Source organism: Procambarus clarkii, chromosome 19, assembly GCF_040958095.1.
Source record: "Procambarus clarkii isolate CNS0578487 chromosome 19, FALCON_Pclarkii_2.0, whole genome shotgun sequence".
Taxonomy (NCBI): domain Eukaryota; kingdom Metazoa; phylum Arthropoda; class Malacostraca; order Decapoda; family Cambaridae; genus Procambarus; species Procambarus clarkii.
In genome coordinates this window covers 12,360,621-12,383,014 of record NC_091168.1, presented here as the reverse complement: position 1 = coordinate 12,383,014, position 22,394 = coordinate 12,360,621, and the positions used below count along the sequence as shown (strand labels likewise).

General features: G+C 46.9%; 1 protein-coding gene across 3 annotated transcripts in view; it reads right to left on the bottom strand.

Moving 5' to 3' along the window:
* The window catches only part of LOC123757631 (zinc finger CCHC domain-containing protein 8), a 124,585-nt gene that overhangs the window by 8,701 nt on the left and 93,490 nt on the right, over window positions 1-22,394 (bottom strand). For all 3 annotated transcript variants that reach the window (XM_069326942.1, XM_069326940.1, XM_069326941.1), the window contains one exon: window positions 18,228-18,346. In XM_069326942.1, the coding sequence (XP_069183043.1) occupies window positions 18,228-18,346 (119 nt within the window). The remainder of the gene's footprint in view (window positions 1-18,227; window positions 18,347-22,394) is intronic.

The window sequence follows — 22,394 nt, the reverse complement described above, 5'->3', positions numbered from 1 at the left end:
AGCATAAGATACGCCAGTGAAAGGGGCGAGACGGTGAACTTGGAGTCTCGCCTCATGAAAAGACAAATGATCCCGGTGTTTCAAATTGAGGACGGCTTCTTCAAGTTTGTAGTGTATACACGCATGGTAAAAGGTAGGGTGGATCTCACCGCAATTGAGGCAACAAACCTGGGGAGAAGAGCACTCTGACTTAGATTTACCATCGTCCCCACACATGCGGCATACACACAATACTGGAGCATCTGAGGGCAACACTCCCGAATTTCCAGCACTTATTACAAAGCCAGGGAAAGAGAATGTACTCTTGAACAGAGCATCTGGCACCAGCAAGAATTATAGAGGGCAGAAGGGTCCTACTATCACTGGTAATTTTCACAACTTGAAGGGACTGACGGCGACGACCACAAGGGGGTCGAGTGATCGTGTCCACCTGGAGGACAGAATGGCCTTGGGCTTCGAGGATATGTTTAATATCCTCGTGGCAGTCCTTAAGATCCCTAACACCAGTTGCAACATGCTGCGGGAGGAGAACAGTGCCAACACTAGCATTTAACCGAGCGTTTTTGAAGACCCGAACAGGGGTCTCCCTAATGCTGGACAGTGCGGCTAAGCAGGTAGCTGCATCCTGAGAAGGAGCAGCAACGACACGTGTATCGAGACGGGTGGGGGTTAAAAGTAACAGAGGCATCTACCGAATCAACAAAGTCCCTATGGAGGGAGAAATCATCAGGAGTAGAATCCAGATGGTGAAGATCTAAGTATTTAGCCCATGTAGCAAGACCAAACAAGGCGTGGTATGAATTAGTATGGAAGGGATCGGAAGAGTGGCCGTGGCAGGGATGGTAGTGCATACCCCTAGAGAGGGGGGGGGGGTAAAAGGTGCAGTAGTCACAATGAGAGAAGGAGCCGTGCCAGGGAACAAGGTAGTCACCATGGGGGGGGGGGAGTGGGGGGGACTTGAGGCTCGAACCTACCACAGAGGAGGGAGGAGGGAGAAGGAAGGGGAGTTGGGGGGGGGGGGGTTAGTCTGGTCTGGGCCCAATGTAGTGGGGGCTACAGAGTCCGGTCTTCCATCACAGTCAGACTGAAGGGCCTGGTCACCCACTCCATGAGCCTGGGTAAGAGAGGTCGTTTCGTTGTCTGGAAAAAAACATTTTAACATTTGTAGTGCCTTAAAACTTTTTGACAAAGCCTGGCAAGAAGTGACTCAAAGAACCCTGACCGCTGGCTGGAGAAAATTGTGGCCTGATTGTGTTTCAGAACTAGACTTTGAGGGATTTGATCCTGAACCTGAAGTGCCTATTGTTGAGGAAATTGTTACTCTGGGCCGGAAATTGGGTTTGGAGTTAGATGGTCCTGATGTGGAGGAACACCGCAAAGAACTGACCACCAAAGAACTCCTAGCCCTTCACAATGAGCAGCAACAAGAGGCAGCTGAGGAAAAGTCTTCAGGGGAGGAGGAGGCAGTAGAGAATGTCCCTTCCTCAATGATTAGGAAGTGGTGTAGGCTGTGGGAAAAAATCCAAACTTTTGTCGAAACGACTCGCCCAGAGCAAGCTGTAGTAGGCCGTTGCCTTAACCTTTTTAATGACAATGTGATGCCTCACTACAGACAAGTGTTACAACGAAGGGACAAACAATTCTCTATGGATTGTTTTTTAGTGAGAAAATCAAGCAGTGAGCTACAAGCAGGTCCTAGTGGTGTGCAGGCAAAACTTGCCAGAGTGTACTCCAGAGAAGTCATCACTGCCTGATGTTATAATGGAAGGGGACTCCTCCTTCCCAACACAAACACCTCTCCTCCTCCCCCCTTCTCTCCGTTTTCCATACGCCATCAAGCGTCTTCAGTAAAAGTAAGTAATATCTTGGACATGAACAAATCCACAAGGGCCGTGACGAGGGTTCAAACCTACGTCCGAGAGTATCCCAGACGCTGCCCTAATCGACTGCACTACGACATGGTAAAAGAATTGCAACCAGAAGTTCTACTGCCCTTATTTGGACCTTCATTGATGGTGTCCCACCTGTGTGCTTCATCTCGGTGGCAGTATGTGGTTTACTGGCGGTCCTTCCTTTTTTCTTTTGTCTCTTCGTAGGTATACTGCGCTATTTGTTGAGGTGGTCTTGGCCTTTCTCCTGTGGCTGTTCAGGACCATTGTCTTCTGATGCATACTGTCGCCTTGTATCGTGTGGCACTGTCAGGGCCGCTACGACTTGCTTTCAGTTTTGATGTTCTTTCTGCACCGTTTCGCGAGCTGTCTCTAGCGTTGTTTCACCTCCGGCCTGCTCATGTGCTGCCTGAGCCATCCTGGTCTTTGGTCAAGGTGCTCTCTTATCTCTCTTACCCTCAGTTTGATGTGGCTCTTCAGTTCAGGTTTCTTCTCAGAGATTTCTGCTCCTTTGGGTTATGGTGATCGGTTTGTTCGTTTGCAGCCATCTCTTCTTTTCTGGCGAGGTTGGGGCGGCTGTTTTCTGGAGGGGTCTTTGGGGTTGTTGATGCTTGGCTGATTTGGGCGGGGATGCATCTACTTGAGTCGGGTTGTGGCTCTCAGCCATCACCTGCGTGCTGCGGCCTCTGTGGCCATGGATGCGCTTTGGGTTGCCCGGGTTCCTTCCTCCCTGTTCCAGGGTTCGGGTCTCTCGGAGTCGTCCGTGGGGGTCATTCGGTGTTGCCAGTTGTCAGGCTTTCAGGTTTCGGGTGCATGGTTTCTGCCTCCTGGGTTTGTCCCTCTTTTGTCCTTGTCTTTGGGTAGATAGCTCCGGGGAGCCGAAGGGGTTCCCCCTCCAGAAAACCAGCGTTGAATGTAATGAAACACTATTTTCTGGGCGAGACCTGGAGGCTCCTTGTCATCCCTCCCTCCGGTTGGCGGCTTTTTCTCGTGTTTTGATATCTAGCCTCAGAACTGAAGGTGTGGGTTGCTGGTGTGAGGGGTCTGGGGCTACCCCTTCCCCCTCCCGAGGAAGGGGGGGTAGCTGCCCAGACGGCGGCGCAGCTAGTTGTGACGTCATGCTCGTTTGCTTGTTTTTCTTTGGGGAGTTCTGTCCATTTGTTAAACTTTCAGTAGTAGTAGTTTCAACCAGAATAAGGGTCTATTTTGGGATGCTTACCTTTCTGGGTGCCTGACTCAGTCGATGGCAGACATAGAATGCTCCAAATCACATGTGCTATTTTATAGGCAATTGCTCCTCGAGCGTCTTCGAGAGTGCCAGGTTCTGGCAGGCCAATGAACTTCATTCACACTGATGCCAAAGTCTAATATATTACACATCTGCCTGGATAGCTCTGGGGAACCTCCGGGTCTCACCCAGAAAAAGGCATTTCATTACATTCAACGCTGGTTTTTTGCGAATTGTCTTTTATGGGGGGGGGGAGCCCCTTTGGCTCCCAGGAGCTTATCCAGGCTGATATGCTAATGTCAGACTTTGGCATCAGTCATGTGTATGGAGTTCTGTGGGCCTTCCGGGAACCATGGGCCAGAACCTGGCCCACTCAGAGAGGCATGGGGGAGCAATGGCCTATACAAACCCCCGTGTGGTCGGAAGTGTTCTATGTCTGCCATTGACTGGGTCAGGCACCCAGAAAGGCAAGTGTCCCAAAACAAACCCCTATTCTGGTGAAAATTGCTACCAAAAGCCAAACAAGTGGATAGAACTTCCCAAAAAGAAACGAGCAAACGAGCATGATGTCACACGTCGCCGAACCGGTGTTTGCGCAGCTTCCCCCTCCAAGGGAGGGGGAAGGGGAGCCCCAAACCCCCACCTGGCTATCCACCCTTCAGTTCTGTGGCTGATGCTATAGGCAACGGTCGTGTGCTCTGACTCTGGTGGTTGTTTCAGTACTGTACCTACTGTGTGGTGACTGTCTTCTAGGTGGTGCGTGAGCCAGGAGTGATTCACCAGTACTCAGGCTGCATGCGCCTAGGGATTCCTTCCCTAGGTGCCCATTAAGTACTATCCCTGGGGCTTGGGGCCACCTTCCCCAAGTTCCTTGGGTTCTGCCTCTGCTAGGCCATTTACTGCTTAGTTTTCGGCTGTCCTTTGTGTGCTAGGTTGTTTTGTCTCCCTTATTCGCCTTAGGGTGAGGGGCAGTTTGCACAGGTAGGAGGCGCAGGGTTGTGCACAGCTTGTTTCCACCAATCATAGCAGCCGGCTCTATTCTGCCTGGGTACGCTGTCCTCTTGCGGGGTTTTCATTTTTTTGTTTGTCTGCCTGCTGGGGGTGGGATGGGGTCTGCCTGGGTTCTTGTCCCCTGTGTACGGAGTACTCTTCCTTCTTCCGATTGGAAGAAGGAAGAGCCCCGTGCAGCCTTCTTCCAGGGCTGCCCCGTTTTGGTTGGTGTGACGGGGCTAGGGGGGGGGGTGTGTTGATTGCTTCGGTTTTGTTTCCTAACGCAACCCCTTGTTTTTTCCCTGTTGTGGTCCCCCCCCCCCCTCCTTTTGTTTCTGCATCTGGATCCTTACCGTCTGTGGGTTTGGAGTCAGGACCGGGCTTTGGTGGTCTTGAGACTCAGGTGGTCTCAGGGAATTCCCCTTCTGGGGTAGCGACGGAGGCATTCGAGCCTGTTCCACAAGCTGTGTTGTATGAGTCTGCCAGTGGGCTCCCTTCCTTAATAATTGTCCAGCTGCCCTGGCTTTCTCCTTGCGAGGCTGGGGCTTTGAGGGGGATGGCTCGGCCCCGGGACCTGCTGTGTGGGTTCCCGGGGCTGGTGAGGGGACTGACTTAGGGAGGGCCTCGGGCCCCGTTGGACCCCGCCAGGGTTTTTCTACCCTCTGGGAGGGGCTTGCGGCTACCCCTTTCCTGGGAGGGGGAAGGGGGAGCTGCACAGACAGCAGCATGGCGACGTGTGATGTCATGCTCGTTTCTTTTTGGGGGGAGTTCTATCCACTTGTTCGGCTTTTGGTAGCAATTTTCACCAGAATAGGGGTTTGTTTTGGGACGCTTACTTTTCTGGGTGCCTGACCCGGTCGATGGCAGACATAGAATGCTTCCAACCACACGGGGGTTTCTATAGGCCATTGCTCCCCATGCCTCTCTGAAGGGGCCAGGTTCTGGCTCATGGTCCCTGGGATGCCCACAGAACTCCATACGCATGACTGATGCCAAAGTCTGACATTAGCATATCAGCCTGGATAAGCTCCGAGGAGCCTCTGGGCCTCGCCCAGAAAATGGCGTTTCATTACATTAACGCTAGTTTTTTAATAAATTAGGAAACAAAGCTCATTGGAAAGCATACCATAATCCATCAGAATTTTTTTTACCCATTATTACCCCCATATCCCATATGAGATATGAAGTCATATCCCCTCCAAAGGATCATTGAAAACTAAATCTGCCAACAATAATTCTGAACTATTGAAAACACCAGCACACTACATTGCACAGCGTTGGGGAGGTTACATAAAATAAATTATTTTAAATTAATAAATTTGGGAGGTTGTTGCCGTTACTTTTATGCTGGGTGTCCACCTATTAATGCTGCAGCTCTACATAGACCCATTCTTTCAGGATTATTATACTAATAGGTTTGACTTATTAGTATTGAAACTTGGTCTGTGCAGGAGTTACCATGTTTTAATATTTCTTTCATGGTATGGTGCCCAGTCACTTTGTAACCCACTTATGCTTTGTTTCTGGGGTTTCTTCCTTAGTGCTCATTGTGAAGATCAACAGCTATTAGATGTATTTTCTTTGTGGTTGTTGGGTGCCCCTAATTTTGTCCGACTTCTTACATCAGGACACTCTGCCTTTCCAGCATTTTGAGACTTGGTTTGTGAGCCTAGGTCTTGATATTGTTATTGCTGCATTTAAAAATAAAAATTCCTGATTGTGGAAACCAACAGCCACCAATGACTATCTTCTCTGAGGCTGTTTAATAGCTTTCAGTTATCAACCCTTCTTGAATTTGAGCACATACTTTTATGGTGTCAAAGATAATCTCCAGCCTAAATTTTATTGCTATGCATTATTAGCATTCATAAACAGTGTTCACATACATGATTTCAATAATGTAGATGGAGGTGGTTTGCACCTTGAATTGTGAGTGCACTTGAATCCCATTGATTGTTCCAGGAGATTGTTTACCTCTTCACTCTGTTGGTTGGATCACAATGGTTTTCCCCACCAAATTTAAAGCCAGATTTGCTGTTTGCATTTTTACAGACTGTGGCTCTTGTGTTTTTTGACACTGGGCCTTTTCTGGTGCTTCTGTCACTTCACATAGTGTTCAGGGTTCATCACTAGGCTTCTATGTCAGCCACCCCACCCTTTCTGGCAGTTCCTATACAGTAGGGGCCTGACAGCCCAGTGGACAGCTCTTCGGATTCTTAGTCCCGAGGTTCCGGGTTCGATCCCTGGTAGAAGCGGGAACAAATGGGCAGAGTTTCTTTCACCCTAATTCCTTTGTTCACCTAGCAGTAAATAGGTACTATAGACACTCGCTTATCTGGAATCCGACCATCCGGAAAACGCCCTTATCCGGCTAAAATCGTGGTCGGATAAAGTTATCTCACTATCCGGCCAAAATGTTCATGGGAGCCGGACCAGAGGGTGTGTGGCTGGATCAGTGGCCTAACACTCATTGTACACCACCACCAGGAAGGGAGTGAGTCACCGCTCACTGCTCATCACTTCTCTGTCCTGCCCACATTCACTGCCTCCTTCCCTCCCTCCCCAAGAGATGTAGGTGGCAGTAGATTGCCAGCCTGGAGAATTTCCTTCTAATACAATAAAGCATTCATGAAACAAGTATTTTTATAACTTTTTATTATCCTAACACAATCGATGGCCGTGGACGACGTTCACGTCCACTTTTTTTCTCTCGAGTCCTAGCCGTGGATAGCGCTTGCGTCCAATACAAAAATATTTGTATAAAATTCATTTTTCATCTGATCAACTTCAGGATAGTTTCAAAATAAGAGCCCTTAGAGTGCGCACAATTTGATACTATAATGAAAGATGTAACACGAAACTGTGCGTCCTTAGAGTGCGCACAATTTGATACTATAATGAAAGATGTAACACGAAACTTGATGTCAGAACACTTGAAAGATTTTAAATACGCTTTTGGTCAAAATTTTAAAATATTTGTTAAAATTTTTATTTATTGTGCTATTATTTTGGGACTAGTTTTAAAATGCACGCCTTTACATTGTGAACAATTTGATACAAAAATGAAAGATGTAACACAAACATTTATGTCAGAACACTGGAAAGATATAAATAATTTTGTGATGAAAAGCGTACACAATTAAAATATTTGTTAAAATTCCAATTATTGCTCTATTATTATGGGACTAGTTTTAAAATACACGCCTTTATATTGCGAACAATTTGACACCAAAATGAAAGACGTAACATGAAAATTGATGTTATCAAACTGAATGAGTACACACATTAGGTTGTGGTGTGCCAATTGGTGCTCGTTTACGGGTAACTTTAGGCTTTCCTGCGGAGAATCACGCAGGGCTTTTGTACATTATATGCATATACACCTGCAGGGAATTTAATCGCAAACACAATGATACCAAAACAAACGACGTAGCACGAGAATTAACACTTTCGCGCGTTAACGACTAGATCTCTAGTCACTCATTTTTCTCCCGGTTCCTCTCCGACGACGCGGCGCTGAGTCACTCATTAAAATATTTTATCAGATCAATCTGGTAGTGGTTTTAAAATGAGCGCCTTTAGATTGCGCACAATTTAGCACCCATATGTCACTTGAGCAGGACATATATTTTTCCCTTGAATGCACCTCAAGCGGCATTTGAAAAAAATATTTCTATAAAATCCCATAAAATTTGTTTGCCATAAAATTTTCGTTTTCTCTAATAGTCACACAGCCTATTTGGGAGAACGGAGTTCGCTTGTATCTTCGTGGTAAAACTATTGTAAAATGTTGACCCGACGAGTGTAATAAATGAAGTTTGGTGCCGGCCAAACGCATCCTTGTGTGACATTTTATATATATGTTCTTCTAGAACATTCTATTGCGAACATATTGGTACAAAATTTAAGTACGTACATCAAAAATTAAGGTCAGGACAGTGAAAAGAATATACACTTTTCAAAAGGTGTTTCGCCGGTCTGCCGTCGGGTGTGCCGTAAGAGGTAACACTTCAGCCACTTCCCACACTCTTGCAGGTGGGCCACGATCATGATTCTACATTTATATGCATATGTCCGTGAAGGGAATTTTATTGCGGTCACAGTGATACAGAGCACCACTTGGTTTCCGAACTTTAGTTACCCGAAACTTCCAGTTTCCCGATTGGGGTTGGGGAGTCATGCTACACTAACAAAGTTTGGGTAGGAAGCGATCTGCCAAGTGTCGCGCCGGCCCGTGGTGATGGGTGGGAGATGGTCCAGTTTGCCGCCTTCTACCCTGTGATTTCACAGATTCACGGCCTATTATTCCTATTATTTTGATTTGTCACGAGGCTGGAGAGTTCATTTTGTAATTTTTTACATATCTGCACAATCAAGAAACATCTGGGCACCACGTCAGCTCTAAATGCACGCATTGTGTCAGTGATGGTTGACTGGTGGGTGGATGGGGGAGCTTAGATGGAAGGCAGTATGAGAGAGAGGAGGAGAATTAGAGAGAGAGAGGGAGAATGAGTGAGAAAGGGAGGGGGGAGGTAGGGAGGGAGGGAAAGGCAGGCAAGTAGGCTGGCAGGGATTGGCACAGGCAGGCAGGCAGAGAGGCTGGCTGGCTGTCAGGCAGGCAGGCAGGCAGGCAGGCAGGCAGGCAGGCAGGCAGGCAGGCTGGCTGGCTGTCAGGCAGGCAGGCAGGCAGGCAGGCAGGCAGGCAGGCAGGCAGGCAGGCAGGCAGGCAGACTGGCTGGCTGGCAGGCAGGCAGGCAGGCAGGCAGGCTGCCTGACTGCCTTTCCCTCCCTCCCTAATTCTCCCATTCTCCCTCCTAGCATCTCTCCTTACCTTCCCCTCCCTCCCTTTCTCACTAATTCTCCCCCTCTCCCACTATTTCTCCTCTCTCACTAATTCTCACCCCCCCCCCCGTTGGTGGAGTGGTGAGGGAGGCATTAAGGAAGGATTTGCTGACCAGGCGATGGTTATCTTGAGATCTTGAGATGATTTCGGGGCTTTAGTGTCCCCGCGGCCCGGTCCTCGACCAGGCCTCCACCCCCAGGAAGCAGCCCGTAACAGCTGACTAACTCCCAGTTACCTATTTACTGCTAGGTAACAGGGGCATTCAGGGTGAAAGAAACTTTGCCCATTTGTTTCTGCCTTGTGCGGGAATCGAACCCGGGCCACAGAATTACGAGTCCTGCGCGCTATCCACCAGGCTACGAGGCCCTGGTTGCCAAACTTATCGCCCATATTGTATTACATATTTTAATCTTAGTTGTAAAATATTTATGACAAAATGTTAATTTTCATATATTAATATACATTATTAATCATTAACATGTTATATGATTTCCTATTTATTAATTAAACAAATATAGTTTTATTTATGAATTATGCACAGTTGGCATCTGTGAGCAGGCGCTGTCAGATATGTCCACCTCTACACAGCCTCCACCCCGCTAGTAGTTCCTGACCCCGTTAGTAGTTCCCGACCCTGTTAGTAGCTCCCCCTCCTCCATAGCCTGCTGTTCTCATGTCATGAGGAAGGCAGTGAGGGAGGGATGGCAGGCATTGAGGGGGAGAGGCAGTGAGGGGGGAGGTAGAGAGGGAAGAGAGGCAGTGAGGGGGAGAAGCAGTGAGGGAAGGAAGGGTGGGGGTGAGTGAACGCAATTACACAATGAACTTTATTTCATTTGTTGCATTTATGCTATGAATCTGTCGATTTTTTCCCTTAGAATTTTTTGTTAGATTTAAAAAAAAATTCTCTGTCTATTTTCCTCCATTTCTCGTTTACGAACTTACACGAAAACCGATGGGTCTCGTCCCCAAGGGGTTCGGAAACCAAGCGATGCTCTGTATAAGAAATTAACGACGTAGCACAATTCTGGGATTGACAAACATGAAAAGATCATAAACATTTCAGCGCGGCTTGACGCTCACGGCTAACGATTGCCATAGTTTTTTATTTAGTGTGGGTCTCATGTCGGGTTTGGTGAAATTTTACATATATATTCCTCTAGAGCATTCTCTTGTGAATAAATTGATACCAAATTTAAATACATACATGGAATATTAAGGTGAGCAGACCCAAAAGATTATAAACATTTTAGTGTCGCTGCGCGGTCGCCCAAAACGAACGGCAAATTCACCTGGTAGTATACAGTTAACTCCCCGGCGCGGGAAAGTGTTAAGATGAGAAAACTGAAACGCGTAAACACATTTTACTGATTTTGTGCGCTAACGGGTAACTTATGCCGAATTTAGGCATTGCTGTTGGGAGTCACGCCGGGCTTTTGGACATTATATCCATATACACCTGTAGGGAATTCTATTGAGAACACAATTATACCAAAACGAACGACGTAGTATGAGAATTGAGGTGAGAAAACTGAAACGAGCACACACACATTTCAGTGTCGACGCGCACTTGTCCTCTAAGTTGGCGGCGCGCATGCCCGGCGCACGATAGTGCTGATAATATTGCTAAACAAAATCTGTAACCAAAAATATATATGACCATGTACTGTACATCCAGAATTTAAGAAACAAGTCTGGCTATCGGTGACGAGTGTAGGGTTATCTGAGTGAGCCCGTCCCCCCCTCTCCCCCCTCCCACCACCGACACTTCCCCCCACCCACCCCACATCTCCTACGCACACTGCTTAAAGGTCACAGTTCAACTGTCCATAATTCCCTCCCTAAGGGAAGGAGGGAGGGAGTTGATCAGGAAGGGAAGGAGGGAGGGAGGGAGTTGATCAGGAAGGGAAGGAGGGAGTGAGTCAGGAAGGGAGGGAGGGAGTCAGTCGGTCAGCGAGGGGGGGAGGGGAGGTGAGGGGAGGTGAGGAGGGAGGGAGGGAGTCAGTCAGGAAGGGAAGGAGGGGAAGGAGGGAGTCAGTCGGTCAGGAAGGGAAGGAGGGGAAGGAGGGAGTCAGTCGGTCAGGAAGGGAAGGAGGGAGGATGAAGTGTTGAGCGTGTGGGGTAACAGATGTGACTCGCTTAAGCCTACCAAGGAAGGTGGCGTTGGAGGTGTTGCAAGAATTATATTTTCTTATTGCTGTGGAGAGCTAGTTACAAATATTAAATAACACTATAATATTTGAACAGAACAGTACAATATTTGGTTTGCTATTTATTCATTTAAATATTTACAAGAAAATAAAATGGGATTTAAGAGAACTTCAGGCGCATTTTTTTGTTTAACCCCTTAACTGCGTTGCCTCCAAATGTGACACCCCCGCAGTGCGCAGGAAATAAATTCTCTGGAAAAAATTCTTTTTTCTTTTTAAAGTGTCAAAAACCCTTCCCTCAGTATGGGTATGTAAAAAAAAAAAGTCGAAATTGTACTTACTTTGGCTGCTATGGGGTCCGGAAGTTGGGGCGTGACGTCATCATTCCCCGTGCGCCCGTGCTGTAAGCTCTCGGGGGCGGTGGGGCGCTCAGGGCGGGGCGCGCGAGTTGCCGCGAATATATTTTCGTTCATTTTTTGCGCACCTTTCCAAATACATTTTCATTGTTTTTATGTGCCAATCCATTGTATAATGAACACGTACACTATAATATCGCAGTTCAACATCCGTACTGTCCGTAGACACTGTGTTACGTGCATGAAACTTGTGTACACAGATGCAGCACATATTTACTATGTATCATGCTAATTTGTGTATATATACAATCTATTTACACACTATACACTGTCACACACTATATACATTCATCATCAACACATTCAGAACACCGCATAGCAGCTGCCCCGTATGGGCCAATATCAGCTGCCCCGTATGGGCCAATATCAGCTGCCCCGTATGGGCCAATAGCAGCTGCCCCGTATGGGCCAATAGCAGCTGCCCCGTATGGGCCAATAGCAGCTGCCCCGTATGGGCCAATAGCAGCTGCCCCGTATGGGCCAATAGCAGCTGCCCCGTATGGGCCAATAGCAGCTGCCCCGTATGGGCCAATAGCAGCTGCCCCGTATGGGCCAATAGCAGCTGCCCCGTATGGGCCAATAGCAGCTGCCCCGTATGGGCCAATAGCAGCTGCCCCGTATGGGCCAATAGCAGCTGCCCCGTATGGGCCAATAGCAGCTGCCCCGTATGGGCCAATAGCAGCTGCCCCGTATGGGCCAATAGCAGCTGCCCCGTATGGGCCAATAGCAGCTGCCCCGTATGGGCCAATAGCAGCTGCCCCGTATGGGCCAATAGCAGCTGCCCCGTATGGGCCAATAGCAGCTGCCCCGTATGGGCCAATAGCAGCTGCCCCGTATGGGCCAATAGCAGCTGCCCCGTATGGACCAATAGCAGCTGCCCCGCATGGACCAATAGCAGCTGCCTCGCATGGGCCAATAGCAGCTGCCTCGCATGGGCCAATAGCAGCTGCCTCGCATGGGCCAATAGCAGCTGCCTCGCATGGGCCAATAGCAGCTGCCTCGTATGGGCCAATAGCAGCTGCCTCGTATGGGCCAATAGCAGCTGCCTCGTATGGGCCAATAGCAGCTGCCTCGTATGGGCCAATAGCAGCTGCCTCGTTTAGGCCAATAGCAGCTGCCTCGTTTAGGCCAATAGCAGCTGCCTCGTATGGGCCAATAGCAGCTGCCTCGTATGGGCCAATTGCAGCTGCCTCGTATGGGCCAATAGCAGCTGCCTCGTATGGGCCAATAGCAGCTGCCTCGCATGGGCCAATAGCAGCTGCCTCGTATGGGCCAATAGCAGCTGCCTCGTATGGGCCAATAGCAGCTGCCTCGCATGGGCCAATAGCAGCTGCCTCGTTTGGGCCAATAGCAGCTGCCTCGTATGGGCCAATAGCAGCTGCCTCGTATGGGCCAATAGCAGCTGCCTCGTATGTGCCAATAGCAGCTGCCTCGTATGGGCCAATAGCAGCTGCCTCGTATGGGCCAATAGCAGCTGCCTCGTTTAGGCCAATAGCAGCTGCCTCGTTTAGGCCAATAGCAGCTGCCTCGTATGGGCCAATTGCAGCTGCCTCGTATGGGCCAATAGCAGCTGCCTCGCATGGGCCAATAGCAGCTGCCTCGTATGGGCCAATAGCAGCTGCCTCGTATGGGCCAATAGCAGCTGCCTCGTATGGGCCAATAACAGCTGCCTCGCATGGGCCAATAGCAGCTGCCTCGTTTGGGCCAATAGCAGCTGCCTCGTATGGGCCAATAGCAGCTGCCTCGTTTGGGCCAATAGCAGCTGCCTCGTATGGGCCAATAATAGCTGCCTCGTATGGGCCAATAATAGCTGCCTCGTATGGGCCAATAGGAGCATTTGGCCATAAACACATTCAGAACATCTCGAGTGAGAGCTGCCACACCCAGTCAGTGTCCCTCACTCCAACATCTTACTCGCCAACATTGCTCCTCCCTCCATATTGTTATAGTTCTTATTACACATGGTCTATATACCTATCTACATGTTTTATTTACCAGAACTATGCAAGTAAGCTGGTATTGTGACCAAACAGTACAGTGGCCACCATACACTGCATGAAAAATCACACAGCAGACGACGCTACGATTACGTCACCTCCCTCACCAAAATAGCTCCTCTCAACATTCTCCTGTTGCTGTTCTTACACTATATACACACACTATATATACCCATGTACATATGTGTTGCCCATAGTGAACCACTAAGCTAGTATGGTGAGCAAAACAAGAGTGGCAGCCACACACACAAAATGAGGCTACCTCAATTCTCGCCCTCCCTCCCTCATCAAAATTCCTCTTTCCACAATACTACGCACAACGCTAATTATAACCACAATCCTGCTATTATCACAATCCTGGTCACTAATTCCTGTAAATGAATAATTGACCACACGTTTATTTTGAAAAGGAACCTAAGAAATCATTTGAAGATTCCTAGATGAACGAAATAATGCTGTGGTGCTGTGGCTAGCGCTGTGAACATCGTGAACAGCATTGAATCACTGAGATTTGAACATTGTACCCAGTCATTATCACACTCAGGCTCTAATATAACACTATCATAGCTAAATAATACAAGTTATATATATATTTTGACATTATTAGGCGATGCTGTGGTCACATGCTGAACAGCAGTGCTGTGCGCTCATGCTGCGAGCGCCAGCCTTGGTTGCTCACACACTACTGAGGCTCCCACACCCGGGAATGTGGACCACGATTTTTTTTAAAGATGGCGTCTGTTTACAAGAGCCCTGAGGAAGCTGATGTGAACCCCATGTAACCGCGGGAGTTTTGAATGGAACGTGAAAAATACAAATACCCGGAGGCGCATTGCGCAAACCAGACTTGAGCCTGCAGGCGCGTTGCGCAGTTTAAGGGTTAAGGCACATATATTAAAGTCATCGTACAGCTTGTCAACCTCCACTTGTTGACACACATGGAGGGGAGTTTGGGAGGCTAGCGTGAGGTGAGGGCAGGGGGTGACCAGGAAGGAGATCACAGACGTGTGATCTCTCTGTCCAGTCTCGCCCACCCACCCACGTGCCTGCAAGCCCACCTACCTGCCTGCCTGCATGCCCACCTATTTGCCTGCCTGCATGCCCACCTACCCACCTGCATGCCCACCCCATACACCTGTTCACCCATCTGCCTGATTGGCTATCAACCCACCCATCTGCCTGCATAGCCAACTCACCCACCTGCCTGCACAGACCTGCCAACCCACCCACCTGTTCACCCAACTACCTGCTCCCCCACCACCTACTGTTCACCCACCTGCCTGCACAGACCTGCCAACCAACCCACCTGCCTGCTCACCCACCCACCCACTTGCTTGCTTGAACCTGTTCACCCACCAAGCTCATCTGCCTGCCATCCACCCATCCTAAACCTACCTGCCTGAACCCACATATCCCTGCCTGCCCACCCACTTTCCCTGCCCACCTACCAGCTAGGCAGCTAACCACCCACCCAGCCCCCACACACTAAATAGTGTGAGTCAATTCATATCATGATTATGGTATAAAAATTGTTGGAAATGGTCACTTTTGGACTCAGAGGTGAAAAAGTACTCTAATTCAGAATACGTGATTATCCGGCTGGGGGTCCTTCCCATATAGTCCGGATAATCGAGTGGAGACAGTACCTGGGAGCTAGACGGCTGCCACGGGCTGATTCCTGGGGGTGTGTAACAAAAAGGAGGCCTGGTCGAGGACCAGACTGTTGGGATGCTAAGCCCAGAAAGCATCTCAAGATAACCTCAAGATACATATATTGTTTTCATTAGGATTTAGAGGCGGATCCGTCCTTTGTTTACTTTTTAGTCCTGTGTGGGATGTTTGTCCCATCATTTTGTTCTGCTGGGGGGGGGGGGGGGGCACATTCATTTTACTGTCCTATGCACCATGAGCATTTGTGTTCCCACAATGTACTGTACTTGGCTCTACATTAACTTCCAAGTTTTCACTAATAAGGTGTGCTGTTTGACATTTTAATTTTCCTGTGGCTTATGTCTCCCTCTTTCATGTCAGTGTTTAGCTATCATTTACACTTTGTCTCATTCACCTGGAGGTTTTCATCTGTCAGTTGGATCAGGCAGATTGTCCCAGTAACTGTCTGTTGGGATGGTTTCTGTTCCTCTCATGTCTGTTAGTCGAGTTCATTTGTCTTATCCAACAAGTTCTGCACTTGCTTTCCTTTCTAGGGGTTCTACTTGGGGTCATTATCACCTGTGGGTTCATGTGTAGCCTCTCTAAATTCTGGAAGCTATTTTACCTCATAGTGAGCCAAATTCTGATTTTGACTCCTAGTATGAAAGAATGAATCTCTGAAGTCTTGCACACTTCTCAAGGCTTGGTCTCACTAGAGTTCAAGATATGCATAACTACCAAGGATTCACCAGGAAAGAGACTGTCAATAAATTCATCACTTCATATTTAGAGGGGCCACTCAGTGGCTCTCTGTAGGCAGCTACTCTGGTTAACTCAGGGGGCCAGTTAACTCTGGTTAAGGGGGCCGGTCGGCCAAGCGGACAGCACGCTGGACATGTGATCCTGTGGTCCCAGGCACCGGCGAGAAATGATGGGCAGAGTTTCTTTCACCCTATGCCCCTGTTACCTAGCAGTAAATAGGTACCTGGGAGTTAGTCAGCTGTCACGGGCTGCTTCCTGCGGGTAGAGGCCTGGTCGAGTACCGGGCTGTGGGGACACTAAAAGCCCTGAAATTAACTTATGATAACCTCAAGATAACTATGCCAGTCCAGTCACACCAGGCTCCTGTGAGTCAGTAAAGCCTACTGGGGACTGGAGGACAAAACCTGGTCCCCCTCCCTCAGAGACAGAGAGAAGTGGATCTATGATTGCCCTCCCTAAGGAACCACCACCAGAAAAGTAGAGCAAATAGACAATAGCAAAACAAATGTAAACAAAGCCACAAATAATGCATCAAGTAATGAGGTCATTCACCCACTAGTAGCAAATGCCTGCCACTATGTGACAGCATCAGGAATATACCAGCTCCATTCAGCCTGGTATCAGTTATGATCACACCTCTTCCAGAGTCACTCCAAACTCCCTTCGGTTCCTGGTTTATTTTCCAGATAAATATTTTCTATTCTTTGGGCTTTGTTCTTTGGAGGCCCATCTACTTGTGTATTATTCCAATCTTTAGTACTTGCTTCATAAGCATGTGTTTATATCCTCACTTGTTGTGTAGACTTTAAGAAACTGTTCTCCTTGAGCTACACAAGACTAGGGCTAATTGCTGTAGGGTGCTCACTGGTGTTAACACTACCCTGACAGGCTTACCTTCCCTTGTGAGTTCTGGTATCCCATTCTGAGAGGCTACCTGCCAGTGGAAGGTGCCTTGACCTGGGTACTGCAAGGGTGTGCGACTCCACTGCAAGGCTCAGGATTGGGGTCGTCAGGGTTTCTTTGTTTGGGAGGTGCACAATGGTGCACATGCTTTTTTATACAGCATAGCACTGATGCCCTTTGAAGCCACACACATTTCTAAGGGACATTCAGTAATTATTATTATTGGCATATGGCCCCCTGGGCCTGGGATCCCTACTTGGTCTTCAGGTCCTAGAAAGCCTCTGTGGTCATTGGTGTGATTCAGTATGAGTCAGCTCATCAAGCTTGCAATCATGGGTTACATGTTTAAGATGAGTCAATTGGTATTGCTACATAATGATGGTCATTTCTGTTAGGAGCCCCGTCGGCTCCTTGAAACTATGTGCTATATTACTTTGGGGTCATAAAGTCACAGGAATCCTTATGCCTACCGGGAACGACGAGCCAGGACCTAGATTCACGAAGCTCCATGTATTTCTGCATAAGTATGTGTGCTATGAAGGTTCCTAAGTACCGGCTAAGAATGCGCCAAAGAGCACTTCAGGAAAGTAACCTTACGAAGATTTTTAAGTAGTTCACTTAGGTCAGCACCATCGTCATTTCGACCACGCCCAAGCGTACCCACTACTCCAAGATGACCAGACAGAGCAGAGGAGAAGAGACCCGCCCAGCCAGCCCCGAACCCCCCGAAGAAGGAGTGCCACCCAATGCCACTGCTGGTCGTCAGAAACGACCCGAAAAGCCCACGAATTGTGAGACCTTACCTTTCTGGGTGCCTGACCCGTTTAATGGCAGACATAGACTGCTCAAAATCACATGTGCTATTCTAACGTTCATTGCTCCTTGTGCCTCTCTGAGGGGGGGGGGGGAGGGGGACAGGTTCTGGCTTGTGGTCCCTGCTAGGCCTATGAACTTCATTCACAATGACTGATGCCAAAGTCTAATGTATTACATATCAGCCTGGATAGCTCCGGGTCACCAAAGGGGCAACCCCCCAGAAATTACTTGTTCTCGTGGACTGAAAGTCACACAGGATCTGACGTAATAACAGTGATCTGGAAAAATCTAGAGCTAAAGCTTAGGGAAGCTATTAAGGGAGCCTTGCCCAGAAATGTAAATACTGCACTGTATACAGCAATAAACAGCCACACAAACCTAAAGTTATTATATAAACATTCACATTCAACACACTACCAGGAACTCTTATCTGGTTCACTTGAGGGGTGCAGGGCAGGCTCTCACCAGGAATGCCAGCCTTAACTACAACATCCAATACTTGCACTAATCTCTTCTTGATGCTATGGATTAGGGTGATACAAACATAGAAGGAAAATGTAAACACATTGTAGACTACTGTACTCACATCTCTGACACCACGAGGAGTTGGATCATTGAATCCAGGAAAACTAACAAGTCTTTCTGGTTTATATTTGATGGATGTGGGTTCATCTTCTCCTTCTTCTGTATCTGGATGGGAAACACCTACAAAATAAAAATATGAACATAAGAACAAAGAAAACACATGAGCCTTTTAGCTCACGTGATGTAGCTCCTACAGGAAACAGTACGACTTCCCTATAGATGTGGCATAAATATAGTGTATTGTATGTAATGAAATGCCCTTGACTTTAAATGAAATGTCCACAGCTGTTCAACACCCTCCCAGCAAGCATTAGAAATATTGCTGAAATGATGATGGATGTATTCAAGAGGCACTTGGACAGGTTCTTGCAAGAAGTGCCAGACCAACTAGGCTGTACTGGGCCTATGGGCCACTCCAAGCAACAGCCTGTTGGACCAAGTTATCACAAGTCCAGCCTGGCCTCAGGCCAGGCTTGGGGCGAAGAAGAACTCCTGAAAGCCTCTCCAGGTATGATCCAGGTTACTTGGGATGGCACATCAGTAACTCCCCTACCTTGTTGCCCTGACCACAAATAGGACAATGAGATCATGTTAGACATTAGATTTTTGTACCCACTTGGGACAAGGACATTTTAAAATTTTGTCTCTCTCAAAAGGGAAGGGAATTTATAATGATCATACTATAGAATAATCACATAGTTGAATTAAACTGCCTGCTATAAAATATATAAGAGGCAAGAGGTTAGCCGACAGAGCCCCTTGAAGAAAGGTGCTCTGTCGGCTATCCTCTTGCCTCCAGGCTTGCTAAAACGTCGACTCCTTATCTTGGTATTTTTTCTCCTGTCCACCTTCACCACTCTCAGGATTTCATAGATAGACTGCGCCTGCAGCCCTCCTCTAAGATGCTTTGTCTTTATGTCGACTCTCTGTGTACTAATGTTCCCCTTGATGACTCTCTTCCCTTAATTGTAAGGTGACTGAGGGCCTTCTTCCTCTCCTGCTTCCCACTGACGTTTTCCTCGAACTCATCAGATTGTGTTGACTAACTTCTTCTCTTTCAACGAAAAATACTTCATTTAAACTTTCAGTGTCACTATGGGCCCGACAGCTGAGTGGACAGTACTTCGAATTCGTAGTCCTGCGGTTCAAGGTTTGATTCCCAGTGGAGGCAAAAACAAATGGGCAGAGTTTTTTTCATCTTGATGCCTCTGTTCACCTAGCAGTAGGTACCTGGGAGTTAGACAGCTGCTATGGGCTGCTTCCTGGGGGATGTGTAACAAAAAGGAGGCCTGGTCGAGGACCGGGCCGCAGGGACGCTAAGCCCCGAAATCATCTCAAGATAACCTCAAGATGGGTTCACCTCTTTCCCCCGTTCCTGCCAATCTCTATATGGAATACTTTGAGTCTGTTCTTCCCACAATTGATACTCAGCCCTTTCTCTGGCTTCACTATGTTGATGACATTTTTACTTTATGGCCTTCATGATTTTAAGTCTTTTCTGGCCTATCCTCTCTTCTCTTAACAATCTGGCTTCTTTTACCCATTTCAAAGCTGAAAGGGAATGCAATTCCCTCCATCCTTTTCTTGACGTTCATGTTCACAGCTCTGTGTCCAGGTTCCCTTTACCTATCTACCGCAAACCCATGCATAGTGGTAAGTACATTCATTTCTTTTCCTACCGTCCTCCTCCTGTTAAGAAAACTCTTCTTCTTTCTCTCTTCCTCTGTGCTCTAGCATCAGTGACCCTCAGTTTCTTGATTCTGAAATTTCCTTTATTTACAAAATATCTCTCACCTTGGTTACCCTTTACATTTTATCAACTGTGCCAGTTCTCAAGCTAAATTAAATTTCTTTCATACCAAACCTGTTTCCACTATCCATTTGATTTAACAGCCCATATGGGGCTGTACCCAGGTCATTAAATGCGGGGCTCGGTAATTCCGAAGTTGAGGTGTTGGTAATATTTCAAGTAACATTCAGGTAAGGTATATTTATATACAGTTACACCTTGGCTTACGAATGCCCCTATTTACGAACTTTTCAGGTTATGAGCCCAATTTTTTTGGAAAATTCCAATTGGGTTACAAGCTTTGCCTCGAGAAATGAGTTTGTTGATATGCGTATGACCGTCCCAGCGTGTGGTGGCACGGCGATCGCACCTCAGTTTACCAGGTGTCCTGCCGAGTGACAATTGAGCCCGAATTCTTTGTAAAGAATTTCCGCGTTTTTTTAATTTTTGGGTATGTGAACATAAAAGTAATTATTATTATATATCTTGCCATGGGTCCCAAGAAAGTCAGTGGTAAGGTTCAACCTAAGAAAATTGTTGAAAGTAGAGGCAGTAGAGGATGTTCCTTGCTCATTAAGAAAATGTGTGAAGTATGGGAAGAACTGCAAAGTTTTGTTGAAAAAACTCACCCAGATAAAGCTGTAGCAGGCCGTTGCATTGACCTTTTAAATGACAATGTGATGTCTCACTACAGACAAGTGTTAAAATGTAGGGAAAACAAGTGTCTTTAGTCAGATTCTTAGTAAGACAAGCAAGTAGTGAGCCACAAGCAGGTCCTAGTGGTATGCAGGCAAAACATGCCAGAAAGTGTACCTCAGAGAAGTCCTCACTACCTGATATTATAATGGAAAAGGACTTCCCTTCCAAACACTACCACCTCTCCTCTTCCCCTCCTCCTCACCGTCTTCCATATGCCATCAGTAAAGGTTAGTAATAACTTGTACATACTTTGTTATTAAAGATTTAGGTGAATTGGGTATAAAATTTACTTTTAAGTTAATTTTTTAGGGAGTCTAGAATGGATTAATTCAATTTCCCTTATTTCTTATGGGGAAATTCGTTTGAGTTTACGAATATTCGGCTTACGCGCCGTCCCTGGGAACGGATTAAATTCGTAAGCTGAGGTACCACTGTATCTAAAATGAAACACAGTTCATTGTGTAATTGCATTCCAAGTTAATACCACATTGACAATTAAGCCAGCTGTAAGCTGCTGCATGGATGATGCGTGAACATGGTCTGATCAAGGCCAGATGGTTGGAAAAAATCTGGTTCATTCCTTTGTATTGCTAAATATTTTGTGTATCAATGAATGATTGTTAATGTTTTCTCAATAAAATTTTAGAGATGTGTTTTGGTTTATCCTCTACAGTACAGGTAATGTATTTTTAATGTTACAACACAGGCTGTGGTGGCCAGGCCATGCAATGGCGATCGAGCCTCGTCACTATCCCAGTGCTAGCCAAGACAAAATCTTGTGAGTTCACCTTTTCTCTGCTAATGATAGAATATACATTTGCAGTATAATGCAGTATATATGTAATATGTATATGCAATAATATGTATCTATTATTGAAAAATAAACTATGTTGTAATACTGTAATAAAATTGATAAACTGGCTTACTTTTTATGAAGCTGAAGATTACGTCATCCTCTGGGCGCTTCTTTTGTATTGTTCAGTATCAATACAGTATGTACACTTATTTTCAGGCATTCACTTCACATAACACCTAGGCCTACTACTAATTCGAATGAGAGTAATGCATTGCACTTTAACCACTGCACTGTGCAATGAGCCTTGAGGCTCAGGGATCTCATAGGTATAGTGTATCATTCGGAACTCCTGTGGCTACATGGGGTTCACATTAGCTTCCTCAGGGCTCGCCTAAACAGATGCCATTTTTAACAAAAATCGTGGGCAACATTCCTGGGTGTGAAGGCCTCTGTACTGAGTGAGCCACCAAGACTGGCACATGTAGCATGAGCTAACAGCACTGCTGTTCAGCTTGTGACCACATTATTGCCTAAAAATGTCCAAATATATATGGTATTATATATATACAAATATGTATCTGGTAATATTTAGTCATGATAGTATTACAGAAGAGCCTAACTGTGATAAAGACTGTGTACAATGTTCAGATATCGGTGAATAAATGCTGTTCAAGATGTTCACAGCGCTAGCCACAGCACACAGCCATTATTTCGTGCATCTAAAATTCTTCAAATGGCTTCTTGTGTTCCTTTACAAAACATATATGTGGAAAATTATTCATTTACATGATTTAGTGACCAGGATTCTGATAATACCAGGATTGTAGTGAGAATTTGCGATGTGAGAAGTATGATGGGAGGAGTAATCTTGGTGAGGGAGGGAG